Source organism: Heterodontus francisci, chromosome 13 (genome assembly GCF_036365525.1).
Source record: "Heterodontus francisci isolate sHetFra1 chromosome 13, sHetFra1.hap1, whole genome shotgun sequence".
NCBI lineage: Eukaryota > Metazoa > Chordata > Chondrichthyes > Heterodontiformes > Heterodontidae > Heterodontus > Heterodontus francisci.
In genome coordinates, this window is record NC_090383.1 from 95,353,442 (window position 1) to 95,369,587 (window position 16,146).

General features: G+C 39.7%; 1 protein-coding gene across 6 annotated transcripts in view; it reads right to left on the reverse strand.

The window, feature by feature from the left end:
- Positions 1 to 10,754: 10,754 nt before the first annotated feature.
- The window catches only part of ppm1ba (protein phosphatase, Mg2+/Mn2+ dependent, 1Ba), a 181,373-nt gene continuing 175,981 nt past the window's right edge, over positions 10,755 to 16,146 (reverse strand). For 5 of the 6 annotated variants that reach the window (XM_068045213.1, XM_068045214.1, XM_068045210.1 and 2 more), the window contains one exon: positions 12,660 to 15,028. In XM_068045213.1, coding sequence (XP_067901314.1) covers positions 14,777 to 15,028 — 252 coding nt within the window. In that variant the 3' untranslated portion in view covers positions 12,660 to 14,776. The other variant, XM_068045216.1, reaches the window with a different exon arrangement.

Below are 16,146 nucleotides of genomic sequence, written 5' to 3' on the forward strand. Positions count from 1 at the left end.
TACCTTTAAATTGTACCCTTTATTTTTTCTCTCCAGGTTCTTCCTACCAAAATGAATCATTTCACATTTCTCTGCATTGAACGTCATCTGCCACCTGTCTGCCCGTTCTACCAACTTGTCAATGTCCTTTTGGAGTTCTGCACTATCCTCCTCACTTGCTTCCAAGTTTCGTATCATCTGCAAACTTTGAAATTGTGCCCAGTACACCAAGTCGAGGTCATTAATATATATTCAGGAAAATCAAGGGTCCCAAACTGACACCTGGGGAACTCCACTACAAAACTTTCCTCCAACCTGAGAAACATCCATTTACCACTACTGTTTGTTTCCTGTCACTCAGCCAATTCCATATCCATGTTTCGACTGTCCCTTTTATTCCATGAGCTATAGCTTTGCTCACAAGTTTGTTGTGTGGCACTATATCAAACGCCTTTTGAAAGTCCATGTACACCACATCAACAGCATTTCCCTCATCAACCCTCATTTATTGATCCTAGTTTGTTTGATAAAAGGGCTTTTAAGCAACTATTAGTTACTGTCACAGGTTGATACATTTTCTCCATAGCGTAAACTTCCAAATCATTAAGTACAGACAATACAATTTGAACACAACCAAACAGAATTCAGTGGGCTGTGAGCAGTAAATCTAAGCATACTATCAGAGTAAAAACCAAGTCCAAACGAATACAGTAATAAAAACCTTATTCATTTATGTGATATGGGTGTTACTGGCAAGGGCAACATTATTACCTATCACTAACTGCACACGAGAAGGTGGTAACTGAGCAGACTTCTTGAACCAGTGCAGTTCTCATGGTGCAGGTACACCCACAGTGCTGTTAGGTAGATAGTTCCAGGATTTTGACCCAGTAGCACAAAGGAACAGCAAGTCAGGATGGTGTGTGACAGGGAAACTTGCAGGTGGTAGTGTTCCCCTTGTTCTTCCAGGTGGTAGAGGTCACAGGTTTGGAAAGTGCTGTCGAAGAAGCCTTGGTGAGTTGCTGTAGTGCATCTTTTAGATGGTGTACATAGCCACAGTGTGGCGGTGGTGGAGGCAGTAAATGCTTCAGATCATGGATGGGGTGCCGATCAAGCAGGCTACATTGTCTGGATGATAACAAGATTGAGTGTTGTTGGACTTGGTCAGCAATAACCGGACTGCTGATGCTCAGTTTGGGTTCCGCCAGGGCCACTCAGCTGCTAACCTCACTACTGCCTTGGTCCAAAAATGGATAAAAGAGCTGAACTCCAGAAGTGAGGTGAGAGTGACTGCCCATGAAATCTCAGCAGCATTTGACCAAGTGTGGCATCAAGGAACCCGAGCAAAACTGGAGTCAATGAGAATCAGGGGGAAAACTCTCCACTGGTTGGAGTCATATCTAGCACAAAGGGAGATGGTTGTGGTTATTGGAGGTCAATCATCTCAGTCTCAGGACATCACTGCAGGAGTTCCTCAGGGTAGTGTCCTAGGCCCAATCATCTTCAGCTGCTTCATCAATGACTTTCCCCCCATCATAAGGTCAGAAGTGGGGATGTTCGCTGATGACTGCACAATGTTCAGCACCATTCACGACTCCTCAGATACTGAGGTAGTCTGTGTCCATATGCAGCCAGACCTGGACAACATCCAGGCTTGGGCTGATGTGTGGCATGAATGTAACTTGCCATTTAAGTGCAAGGCAATGACCATCTCCAACAATAAAGAATTCAACCATCTCCCCTTGACATTCAATGGCATTACAATCGCTGAATCCCCCACTATCAACATCCTGGGAGGTTACCATTGACCAGAAACTTAACTGGACCAGCTATGTAAGTACTGTAGCTACAAGAGCAGGTCAGAGGTTGGGAATTCTGCAGCGAGTAACTAACCTTCTAACTCCCCAAAGCCTGTCCTCCATCTACAAGGCACAAGTCAGGAGTGATGGAATACTCTCCACTTGCCTGGATGAGTGTAGCTCCAACACTCAGGAGCTACCATCCAGGACAAAGCAGCCTGCTTGATTGGCACTCCCTCCACCACCAATGCACAGTGGCAGCAGTGTGTACCATCTACAAGATGCACTGCAGCAACTCACCAAGGGTCTTTCAACAGCACCTTCCAAACTGGCAACCTCTACCAGCTAAAAAGGACTAGGGCAGCAGAAGAATGGGAACACCACCACCTTCAAGTTCCCCTCTAAGTCACACACCATCCTGACTTGGAACTATATCGCCATTCTTCACTGTCGCTGGGTCAAAATCCTGGAACTCCCTTCCTAACAGTACCTACACCACCTTTTCAAGGGCAATAATGCTGGCCTAGACAGCGATGCTCACATCCTGTGAAAGAATTTTTAAGAAAAAGCAGAAAGTATTCCACTACCTTGCCTTGCAGATAGTGGACAGATTTTGGGGAGTCAGGAGGTAAGTCATTCACCTCAGAATACCCAGCCTCTGAGCAGCTCCTATAGTCACAGCATGTGCGCGGCTGGTCTAGTTAAGCATTTGGTCAATGATGAACCCAGGGATGTTGATGGTGGAGGATTCAGTGCTGGAATGTCAAGGGGAGGTGATTAGGCTCTCTTGTTGGAGATGGTCATTGTCTGGCACTTGTGTGGCATGGATACGACTTGCCAGTTAATAGCTCATGCCTGAATGTTGTCCAGGTCTTGTTGCTTGCTGACACGAACTGCTTCATTATCTGCGGAGTTGCAAATGGAATTGAACACTGTGCGATCGGTGAATATCCCTACTTCTGGCCTTGTGATGGAGGGAAGGTCATTGATAAAGCAGCTGCAGATGGTTAGGCTTAGGAACTCTTGCACCAACATCCTGGGGCTGAGATGATTAACAACCACAACCATCTTCCTTTGTGATAGCTATGACTCCAGCCAGTGGAGAGTTTTCCCCCAATTCCCAATAAGTTCAATTTTACTAGGGCTCCTTGATGTCACACTCGGTCAAATGCTGTCTTGATATTAAGGACAGTCACTCTCACCTCACTTCTGGAATTCAGCTCTCTTGTCCCTATTTCAACCAAATCTGTAATGTGGTTGGAACTGGGTGGTCCTGGGAGAACACAAACTGGGCAGTGAGGTGGTTATTGGCAAGTTCCATTTGATAGCACCGTTAATGACACCTTCCATTACTTTGTTGATGATTGAGAGCAGATTGATGGGATGGTGATTGGCCAGATTGGGTTTGTCCTCCTTTTGTGGAGGACATACTTGGAAAATTTTTCACATTGTCAGGTAGATGGCAGCGTTGTAGCTGTACTGGAACAGTTAGAGGCGCAGCTAATTCTGGAGCACAAGTCTTCACTATAGCCGGGATGTTGTTGGGGCCTATTGCCTTTGTTGTATCTAGTGGGATAAGCGTTTCTTGATATCACGTGGAGTGAATCAAATTGACTGAAGAATGGCATCTGTGATGGTGGGATCTCAGATGGAGGCTAAAATGGAATATTCACTCGGCATTTCTGGCTGAAGATGGTTGCAAACGCGTCAGCCTTGTCTTTTGTACTCAGGTGTTGGGTTTCACCATCGTTGAGAATGGGGATGGGGTTGTTCATGGAGTCTCCTCCTGTCAGTTACTTAATTGGCCACAACCATTCAGGACTGGATGTAGCAGGAGTGCAGAGCTTTAATCTAATCCATTGGTTGTGGATTGCTTAGCTCTGCCTGTAGCATGCTGCTTCTGTAGTTTAGCATGCACATACTCCTGTGTTGAAATTTCAGCAGGTTGGCACCTCATTTTTAGATATGTCTGATGCTTATAACATGCTCTTCTACACGTCCTGGCTTGATGGTAATAGTAGACTAAAGGATATACTGGGCCATGAGGTTACAGATTGTGGTGGAATACAATTTTGCTGCTGCTTACAGCCTACAGTGCCTCATGGATGCCCATTTTTGAGCTGCATGATCTGTTCTGAATCTATTTAGCACAGTGGAGGATGTCTTCCATCTGAAGATGGGACTACTACTTCTCAAGGACTGTGCAGTGGTCACTCCTACCAATACCGGTATTGTCATGGATAGATGCATCTGTGAAAGGTAGGTTAGTGAGGATGAGGTCAAGCAGGCTTTTCCTTCATTTTGTTGTTCACAACCTGGTGCAGTGCCACTCTAGCATATATGTTCTTCAGGACTCTCAGTAGTGTGCTACCGAGCCACTCTTGGTGATGGACATTGAAGTCCCCCATCCAGAGTACATTCTATTCCCTAGCTACCTTGGTGCTTCCACCAGGTGGTGTTCATCACCCATGGCTGACCTGATGCTATGAGATTTCATGGGGTCAGTCAATGTTGGGGAATCCTGGGCTAATCCCACCTGACTGTATACCACTGTGCCACCTGCTCTGGTGGGTCTGTTCTGCCAGTGGGCCAGGACATACCCAGAAATGGTTATGGAGTTAACTGAAAGGTATAATTCTGAATATCAAGCTGTTGCTTGACTTATCAATGGGATAACTCTTCCAATTTTGGCACAAGTCCCCAGATGTTCGTCAGGACGACTTTTCAGGATCAACTAGGCTGTGTGTGCATTTGTCGTGTCAGTGATCTAGGTTGGTGCCGGGTGATCCTTCCAGTTTTATTATTTGACTTTTTCATAGCAGTTAGATACAACTGAGTGGGTTGCTCGGCCATTTCAGAGAGCAGTTAATAGTCAATCACATTGCTCTAGGCCTAGAGTCACATGTAGGCCAGACCAGTTAAGGATGGCTGATTTCCTTCCCTAAAGGACTCTTGTGACAATAATCTGGTAGTTTCATGATCACCATTACTGACACTAGCTTTTTATTCCAGATTTATTTAATTAACTGAATTTAATTTTAAAACTTTGAAATTGACATTTAGTACTTAAGTGAGGGAGGCATGCAGATATTAAACCAGACAGACCAACTGTTTGGTGGAGGTGGGGAGAGAAATCTGGGTGGCGCCAAGAAGGCATTTACTTGGCACAAGTATTTGAAAGTGGAACATTTAAGGGGACTCTGAGCAGGGATTAGTTGCTAGAATTAATCAACATCTCATCTCACTTGTCATTCTGCACAAACCTGATGTGCTGCTATCACAATTTGATCCATTTTGTGACTTGTTGGGCTGAGATTTGTGACTCGTGATCATGCAAACCCAACTGATATACACTTCAGGGAAGGCAACCGGCTACCTCTAGCAGATTGGGTCTATGTGACATGACAGTCTTACGCTGCATGGTTCACTTTTGATACACTCTGAAGTGACCCAGTTACTGCAAACCATGCAGCTGTAACAGGAAGGGTCACTCATATCCGAAATACAAATTTTTTAAAAAGTAGGAATTTCAACAATGTAAAAATCGGAGGAAACATTTTAGGCATCGTATCAGGATAGGAATAAGACAATCCAACCCAGTTGACCCCTAAAACCATTAACATCCAGGGGCTGGTGTTCAAGTTGGGAGAGCTGTCCCAGAGACAAATCAAGCAACAAGAATAGTATGAAGCATATCTTAGGTTTTAGACAAAGTTGAGCAGAATCACAATACAGCTCTGTGGCTCTACCACATACATCTGATAATGGTAGTAGACAGCCAGGTTATTAAATATTGTGCACCAGAGCTGTCCAGTACAGCTAAAATACTGATTGGCAATGTGAAAAATCTTAATCTCCCAGGTATGTCTTATCCATAATATGTATGCTAAATGTAACATTATAAACTCTCAGTGTAACAGCCCCAACAACCAACTTTATCTGCAGCACCTGTGGAAGAGTCTGTCACTCTAGAATTGGCCTTTATAGCCACTCCAGGCGCTGCTTCACAAACCACTAACCACCTCCAGGCGCTTACCCATTGTCTCTCGAGACAAGGAGGCCAAAGGAGAAGATAATCTTTCCATCATGCAAAGTGATGGAAGGAATCATCAGTAGTGTTGTCAAACTCCTACTCACCAATAACCTGCCAACCGACACTCAGTTCAAGTTCCGTCTGTACTATTCTTTTCCAGGCTTCGTCGCAGCCTTGTTCCAGACATAAATGCAAGAACTGAATGCTACAGGAGAAGTAAGTGTGGCTTCCTTCAGTATCAAGACTGCTTTCAACCATGTATGATACCAAAGAGTCCCAGAAAAACCTGAGGTCAATGAGGGAGGGGGCTGTTGAAGGCAAAACTCCATGGTTCTACTTGACACAAAGAAAGATGGTCATGCTTCAAATTTAGTTAATTTATGACCTTATGTTAGAAAGTAGGTTAAGCGTCGGGCTGTTCACTGATGATTCCAGAATGTTTGGCTCTATTTTTAATAACTGGATAACATCCAGCTTTGATTGGCAACATATGTACCAAAACCACCTTGGAACGAAAAGACAATCCATCTTCCCTTGATCTTTTATGGCATCACCATTGCCAAGTACCCTCCCATCAACATCCTTGGGATCACTGCCCAAAAGCTCAACTTTACCTAGTTGTATCACTAGCATGGCAGAGGCTCAAAGCTTATTCACCATCTCACCTAGATGTGTGGAGCCACAATAACACTCAAGCAGCTAAACACCATCCAGGATACAGCAGTTTGCTTGATTGGTGACAATGACACCAGGCCCAACACTACAACCACCATCACCATGGCTGCAGTATATACAGTCTACAAATACAATGCAGCAACAGATTACTTTGATAGCATCTCCTTCGCTGCAACCTTTGCCAATTAGAAGGGCAAGAGCAGCAATGCCATGGGATCATCACTTCCAAGTCTCCCATCAACCTTAGACGTACAATCGCCATTTCTTCCTGAAATTTCCCACCTAACACCATCACACACAAGGGCCAGATTTTTTTGTTGAGCGGGAGGCCCTGCTGGAAAGTCAGTGGTAAGCCCTCCTCTGCCAGGCCTGGGGAGCCAGGCTGGGAATTTTTGCTCCCCAGACCCTTAATTGGTCTTGGGTGGGACTTACACCTCCTTGAGGCAGGAAGTCCCGCCGAATGGAGTTGCCAGTCAATCAGCGGGCAGGTAGCTTAGGCCCAGCAGCGCCATCGGGAGCAGTGGTCACTGCTGGGACCACCCAGCCATCACAAGCAAGGTAAAGGATGTCCCCCAGAAGACAGATAAGTCTTTGGGGCCAGCCAGGCCCCGGCGAGGCAAGGGAAGGGGGGGTTGGTTAGAGGGATGGGGGAAAGACGTTGTGCATGGGGGGGCAGTTGGGACACAGGGTGCCCAATCAGGAGGGACCTTTCCCCCAGCCAGCAATCAGGCGGTTCTTGAGACTTTTGCCATCCGGCCACCGAGGGTAAAATACCTGTGCTGGCGGGAGTACCAGTTACTTGGCCACTTAAGGGCCTTGAATGCCTTGGGGCGGGCAGGCTGTTTTTCACTGCTGCTGCCCTGCATTAAAATTGCAGCGGGACGGGAGGGGGTCAGGAATGGCCCCACAACCACAGCCCACTTGTTTGGGGGCCGTAAAATTCCAGCGAAGGACTGAAGTGGCTCATGGGAAATGCCCACCACTACCTTCTCAGGGAAATAAATGCAACCATAGCAGGATCACCCATACAAAGGCAAATTACAGTGGATGCTGGAAATACTCAGTAGGTTTGGCAGCATCCGTGAACAGATAAACAGAGTTAATGTTTCAGGTTGATGACCTTTCGTCTGAACTGGAAAAGTTAGAAATGTCATAGCTGTTTCACCTGGAAGGAGTGTTTGGTGCCTAAACAGTGATTTATGTGTACTTTCATTTTAGTATACTGTATTTGCTGCTCACAATGCAGTCTCCTCTACATTGGGGAGACCTTAGTCCGCAAGCATAACCCTGAGCCTCCAGAGGCCTGCCATTTTAATTCTCCACCTTGCTCTCATGCGGACATCTCTCTCCTCGGCCTACTGCAATGTTCCAATGAAGCTCAAGGAACACCACCTCATCTTTCAATTAGGCATTTTAAAGCCTTTTGATCTCAACACTGAGTTCAGCAATTTCAGACCATAATCTCTGCCCCCATTTTTGATTCCTTTTCTTAGCACGTTTCAACTTTAATCTTGCTTTCCTCATTTTTGCTTTCAAATGATAGCTGTGCTTTACTCTGCCATTGACACATCATTTGGACACATCTTTTGTTTCTTGTCCCATTACTACTCCCTTTGGCTCTGCCCGTCAACTCTTTTTCATTTAATGTCTCCCATCTTCTGCCTCATCACAGACCTTTCCTTTTGTTCTTTTTTCACTCTCCCCTATTTCACCCACTTAAAAACTTTTACATTTCTAACTTTTTCCAGTTCTGATGAAAGTTTATCAACCTAAAACATCAACTGTTTCTCTCTCGCTTGTTTTTATTGCAGCACTCATGTCTAGGGAACAAATTAAAAAAGTATCTTCATCTGTGTTGACTAGCAGAAATGAGCTTAAATACAGCTCGATCATGCTACTTTCCTAGTTTTTCATCCTTTGCATTTGAAAGGACAATCCTAGCTTGTATTTGTCACTTCACAGATCAGGAATCCTGCAATGTAAAGCCGTGCCCTCAGAACCTACCATTCCTTGCCATTCATAAGTTGATACCCTATGTACTTATGGCCCTCACATGTGTCATTCTCCCATTTCCAACCCCACTATCCCACATTCCAAGCTGTAACTAATCTGTACTGGCATCTGCTCTTTCAAAATTGCACAATATTACCTCTGGTTCTCAAATGGTTGCTATCTACAAGGCAAAGAATGGAAGACTGAATCTTTCTTGTACACACTGATCACAGGCCAAAATTTGTATTGTAATCTAATACTATCTGAGAATGTAGAAAAGTGTCTCTGGTACAAATATGAATATTCTGAAGGCCCCAATGTTGTCTGCTAAATGCATCTGTTCTTTAAAAATTAGCTAACAGCTAGTTAGTACAAATACCAAAATATCATTTTAATGGGCCTATATTGCTAAATCATCTTTTATTCCCTCTACATCCCAAAGGCCTTCACTATACCCTTTAAAGCATTCACAGACTGAAAGTTGGAGAGGCACAGGTATTGAGGGAATGTAAATGCAGGGCAAATCAAGATTGCAATTGGAAAGAAATTCAAATATCTAAATTTGTGTCTCGTGAACCAAAAATTGCATCTCTTTACCTGGGAGTGCAGTTGTATTGTTTTTATTTAGACAGAGAAGAGCGCGCTGCAGCGATAGCTATATAATTTTAAAATGTTTTCTTGGTAAGAAGAGTCAATATATAATTTCTAAACAACACTGGATAGCAGGAACAGTGGAAGATTGTCCAACACCAAGGCTATGGACTGAAGAAAGCCTCCTAAAACTTTGTCTTCAGATTCTTACATTTATAATTGCGTTAGGGGAGCTCAGCCACACTAGAAAAAAAAACACTGCTGATCCTTCAGCGCCTCAGGCATTCCACAAAGAGTATTATAAATTCCAAACATAACAGTTCCACAAGACAGACCGTGAATTTCGATAGCATGTAGTTCTGGTCATACTGTATAACCAGTAAATTTAATTACAAAAACTAAGGATCATTGCACATTTGTAGTTGTTGGAACAGTTAAGATATCAAAAACTTCTCTGGATTCAGAGGTTTCATTCAATTTTACAGGAGCAGATTTCTATCCACATTTGCAGTTACAAGGTGAGCAAGGGGGACACTCATATAATGACAAAGAATTAAGTCAATCAAATGCTATAAACTCCACTGAGCATTTGATCCACAATTAAGTATAAGATGTCCAAAAATATATGGTTGACAAATTCTGATAAAAGCTACACAGTAACTGTCAATGTAGGCTTATAATGAATTGTATCAATATTGCAGAAAGACAAGACAATAGAATGCATGTAACAGAAAAATCAATGTTTTAGGATTTTTTCCCCACTTAATGTGGGACTATGACCCACCATGATACTGGCCAAAATGCTATAAACAATTTTCAACGGTATAGCTTTGTTCAGATATAGAAAATTATGGTTACCTTAGCACCACAGTGACAGAAATATATCAGTAAGGATATATTTCCAAAATGTCATAACCATCTCTTTACAGACCCTGATTGGTCTATGTATTTCTAACATTTTACGTTTCTGTTTCAAGCATCAATATAATCTTTTATGCAATGGGATTTTTTTTTTAAGAACCCATTTGGCAGATCTATAACCAACTTGAAGCCATATACTTTATGAAAAGTTACTTATCATTTTCATTTTTTTGTAAGAGGCAGGTGCATTCCAGAACTTACACAGCTCACAATGGAAGTTAATTATTTGAAGTGGGTTGTATCCAAAAGTGCTCAGTATCTTAAGTATGAAGGCAAATTAGACACTCAATATATAGATGCTTTGAATGGCGAAATGGATCTTCGGTTCTAAGAAGAAACGATTTTAAATGCAAGATCAGCTAATGTTTACATATAGATCTGAAGCTGATTATAAAGTATCAATTATGCTATTCCAGAAAACTATTAGAAAAAAATTGAGAGAATCAGACAAAATTACTGAGTCTTTGCTATGGAAATAGTAACACTTATGAATATAATTCTATCTTTTAAAATAAATGCTTTGCAGTATATTTGACCTCAGGATACATTGAGTCCCTTTTGAAATGCAAACTTTAAAGTTCCATTTGAACTTTTTAAAAACCTGTAGCAATTACATATGGATTAGTCACATAATAATGCAAAAATGGCTCAAGATCATCACAAGAACCAACTTTTTCTCTATTTTTGATGAGAGTAAAAATATCGATAGGATTTATTCTCGGGCAGTACATACATGATACAAACTGTAAATACAAAAGTCACAATGCATTTAGCAATCCTTTATTGAAGATAACAAGGTGGTTATGATCACTGTATTGTATGAAACATCACAAATATCATACAGGGAATATACTATAGTCAGTACAGGGAAGGACCAGAGTGGACAGTCTGTGGATAATAAGAAACCACTTGTGCACTCTTCATCCCTATCCTAAAACAACCCCATAATCTCAACAAAGGGTCAAAACACCTGTTAACATCATCTTCTTCAGGACATTTTCATTGTTGTAGCTAAAATCTAGTGAATAAATAAAAACACTGGCAATAATCATACTCTCTAGGCCAAGAATCATACCTACACAATGAACAGAACGATTGGGGAAGCTGGTTGTAGGCACCAGTGTTCAAGGGTGTATGGTAACAGGCAGCTTTCCAGCATAAGGACTTAATGAGAGGAAAAAAACAAAGTTAAAGAAATACAAATGAATTCTGTTTTATACAAATCCAATCAGCATCACTCATTAGTATGTTTCAGAATCTGTCTAAGGGCAATGAACATTCTCAGCAATACACCATTAACAGATGAGCTGCATCATTTAAATCGTACAAGGCATCCATAGCATGTGTACAAGTGGATACATTCATTGCTCTTTGCCCTCAATGCTGCTCAAATCCCCTTCCCCTCAACCATTAGCTTAAACCGAACTTTAGTACATGCACAACTCAAACTTACTCAGTAAAATCATGTTATTGCAGAAATACAAATCAAACTAAGAATTTTCAAGTACCTTAAAGGACAGCCACTCTGTACCATGCCCATTCCACAATGAATGAAAGAAAAAAAATCACTGAACAAAATTAAGAAACATATTTTGTAAAGCTTAAATTCACAATAGAATATTTTAAATTGCATTTATAAATCTATGTGATCTCTAGTTTTGAAATTGTTAATGCAAACAATTATTTTGCAAAACTATACCCCAGTTTACACAAGGCTGTCTCTCTTTATTTCTGCTGCAAATCAATGATACCAATAGAAAACCACATGTAGAACAAAATCACAATTTACAATATCATGTGAGAAAGGCAAATTTTATAGCGATATTTTCAACTTCTGCAATAATGAGTGGGATGTCTGAAGCAAATGACAATTGACATAGAAGCATAAATTAATCTATTCATTTTTGTCGTAAGGTTCTGCTTAGCAAGAGCTTATAATCTACACATGCTTTAAAATCATAAGGGAACTTTACCATACATTTGCTATATTTATTGCCAAATGCAATGTTATCTTCAAGCAAGCAGTAGACAACATATACTGCATATCTGACAGCAGAGAAAACTGAGTATTTGGTAGTACAGCAGAAATTGAAGTGAAGAATTACATAAAATAAATTTCTACAGCATTCTGCTTACTGCATGTTCCCTCTGGGCCTGAGATAGGTGCAGAAGCTCTCAACCTTGAACCTTGTAATCAAGTAATGCCTTATACAGCAATTTGTACATGCTCATGTCCGGTGAGTTAGATTTAAATTAACAGTACTTAGTGCATCGTCCAAATTAAACTAGAAATCCATGCACCTCAGGTACTTTATTACATCTGCTAACAGCATCACCATTCCTTCAGGCAACAAGTTGGGCACAGATGCAATCAGTAAGTCTGAGGCAGTCAACAAAATACTGTTTTACAGGAAGATGCGCAAGAGTGGCAATATTAGAATATGCAAAAAAAAAAAATGAACAAATGGTGTATAATTCTAACAATTAAGTTCCTCCTGCCCTTCTGACAAAATGACTTTAAAAAGAAGATCCTTTGGATTTTTAATTTCCCTTGTAGTAAATAAAAGGTGTATGAACGAAGGTTTCTTCCATATTTCAAACCAGGAAATTCTTAGCGATTCTAGCCTATTTAACTACCAGGGGTCTTCAAGATCTGCGGAACCCTGTGAGAAACAAAATAATACTATTACACTTGCATTCTCCATCATCCGTACAGAAGTTTTGCAAATGCCTTATCTGTTGAATATTTCAAATATAAAGAACAGACAAGAAAGGTGTTTTATATTACTTTAAGAAATTGGAACAGATAAGCACAAAGGGATAAAAATTGTTTTATATATGGATACACAGCAGTAATCACCTACCCAATAGGACATGTTAGCTGGATTCTTGTTAGGGAAAAAAACTAGAAAACAAAGCATTCTGATGGATAAACTTCAAAGATGCTTCATGCTGCATAGAAAAGTGATTACCAATAACATTACAAATATTGCAAAACACTTCTATTTTGAAGCATTTAAAATGTTGTAATGTGCCTCTTAAGAAAACTCTGTAACTTAAAATTAATCTAATTTAGAATTGTATGACATTGTATCTTGAATTGTCTTTGTTCTTCATCAATCTGATGTCTTTTCACCTGTATAGCTAAAACATTACAATGTGCAAAAAAAACCCTGAAATCTGTCAAAGGTAGAAAACATGAAATATTCACCTGATGACACACGGTTTTTTTAAAATCATGAATTAGTACTGTTTTGATAAAGTTTATATATTGTAATCCAAGATTTTACACATAACTGATTTACAATATAACTAAATTTGAGATTGTCTTAAAAAAAGTTTAAATTTTCAGTAAATAGATTATCCTTTCAGAGTGTGTTCAAGTTTGTTGACGGAGAGTTGATTTGCCCACTGACAACACACACAGTACTGTATGTTGGCAATATGATATAATGTATACAATTCTACCTCTTGATCTGCACAGTCCCCATTAGATTTCATTCTCTGTAATTTCTGTGAAATATTTAAGTCATAGAAAGGTAACTTGTATTTGTGCATAACATTTCAAACTCAAGTGTTAGAATACAGCTGTTGATGAATGTAAGCTCAAGTTTTAGGTCGAATCTTGTTTACCAAATCTTCTTTGCCAGAATCAGAAATTTACAGAACACCCAAGATCTGAGAGAAAAAAATCCATTCCCTTTTCATCTCATTCTACTACTAATTAGTACATAAATGACACATATTTTAGAAATAGGTGAGTTTTTTTTATATAAATGAGCTGCTCTGCATGAGCACCCAATTTCTCACCAACATTGCCAGTGCTTTCACAACCTTTCCGAAACAAATTATCATGCGTCAATTCTAAGAACCTTTTACCAACTCTTTATTCAAAATAACCAACTCATTATCTGGCCAAATGTTAGTAGTGTTTTTTTGGAAATTAGCCAAAATAATTTCTTGCGATAAATTTTACATTAGCTCAGAGGGTCTGTGCTGACTCCAACAATACATGTAGTCTAGGTTATTTTCTAAACAATCTGTCACTTTGATTATTTTAAAGCAAGATGTGGAAATAGCGACATACATGTAAATGGTTGCATAAGATTCATAAGCATGTGCAAAATGGTGCATTTAATTAAAATGTGTTTAGAAAAATTGCAACTGGAATGCATTGAAATGTGCAAGTTTATAATCATTTTCTGCAGTGTTCATCTTTAAATGCAAATACAGTGTGTCCTCCAGACAAGCCACTTACTAAACGTAAAACACAACTATCTGGTTTCACGTTTTATTTTACACATTTATTGTGATAAAAAAAGTATATCCATCTAAACTTGTAAAGAGCAAGTTAAACAATGGTTCAGACATACTATAAAGCTTTATTACACATTCACAACAGACAAATTCCCTCTCTGACTGAATATTGCAATAAGCAAGAACATACGCTGAGGGACTGTTCACAAATAACTGACATTTACACTAAAGCACGGTGGATTTATCAATGTCACAAGCATCTGTTCTGAGTCATGCATTTACTATGTTTATATTCTTACAACCAAAATTGATGTGCTACAAACAAGTCTTGAAAAGTAACTGTCACTGCTTGGGCTGTTATGCTGACTTGACAAAAATCTAAGCCACAAGCACAAAACACTTTAAAAAAAAAAACATGCAATAGAGGTCACAAACTCATGCAATGTAATAAATTTAAGCACAGTTGATACACAATGCTGGAATCATGAGCTCGAGGTATTTCTCATTTATTACTACATCTTCAATCAGTTCAGTTTACATTCTCAGGACGAGTCTCCTCATCAGCCCGCAACCTGGTCTCTGATTCTCTAGCAGGCATAACTGCAGTGGAAGCAGCTTGTTCGGTGGTACTTGCTTCCCCCTGGATCTGAGCTAGCCTGTAATTAGCCAGCATCTCTTCCATTAGGTGGCGGTAGCTCCCCCTATGATTAATTCTCAATTGTCTGAGTGTCTCGAGCAATTTGCCCGGTCTTGTTCCCCCTTCATCTGCTCCAGTAGGGTCCTTTTCAAGATTCAATACCCCAGTATGAGTAAACAGCCTATGATAATCTTTTGGACTATCAAATACATTTAAAATTAATTCTCAAAAGGAGCTCTTGTTAGTAAATACGCATCAAAATCATATTTGTAACTTCCTTTGAAGCTACACCTGTGCAACTAAAAGGCAAGCTAATTAATGTTAAGATTGCAAGTGCAGTAGAATAAGTAGGAATTCCGTTTTAAAGTCTTGCATTGTAATGCAGATTTAATAACTGAATACCTTCCAAAAGGTACTAACCAATATAAAAAAGGACCATCAAGTTGATTGCATATTAATTTACAAAATAATTTAGAGGCATTTTTAAAACCTGTTTACCATTGTTGAAAACCTTTTTATCAATAATCTGTTTTCAATATGCAACAATCTTAGCAGCATTCAGACTAAAGAAACAGAAAATTAAATTACCCCAGCATTTCTTCTCAGTCATAACCCTACTTACCCACTTTAAAATTCATTTTTACTTAGATAGTATGTAGCAAGCATTTCTACAGAAGATATGCTGAATTTGAAGCTTATACTTATTTTAAATATACTTTTCAGTAAAAAAACTTCTTGAGGAATGTTGCCAATGATAGTGAACTACTGAATAATCCCATTTCACCAATAAATCTGATGTGAGTTGTTAATTTGACTTTTAGTATTGAATAAGTAAATAAAGTGCATATACTTAATCTCCTATGTAAAAAAAAATCTTACTACAGTGTCATTTGTATCCTAGTTATTTTAGAAATTATATGTGCCTTTTGTTCATAGGTTCATTCATACAGACACTGCAAAAATTAAAATTAAAAACGGATTCCTTCTTAAATGCCAAGTCTTAGCACCTTAAGATTAGTATTTACTTCAGTTCTATAAAGAAGATTAATGTAGTTCCCCATTAAGTACTACTGAAGCTACTTGAATATAGGCTTATTCATATTAGTTTGAGGACTTTTATTTTGTTTAGAACCTTTTCAATTTGTATCATGGAGTAATTATTAACCTTCGACAGTATAATGCTAAACTTGCATTGAATGTATAATTATGAATAAAAGACTATTTCTAAAGCAGAGTAAGATGAGGCTTCAAGACAAGTGTAT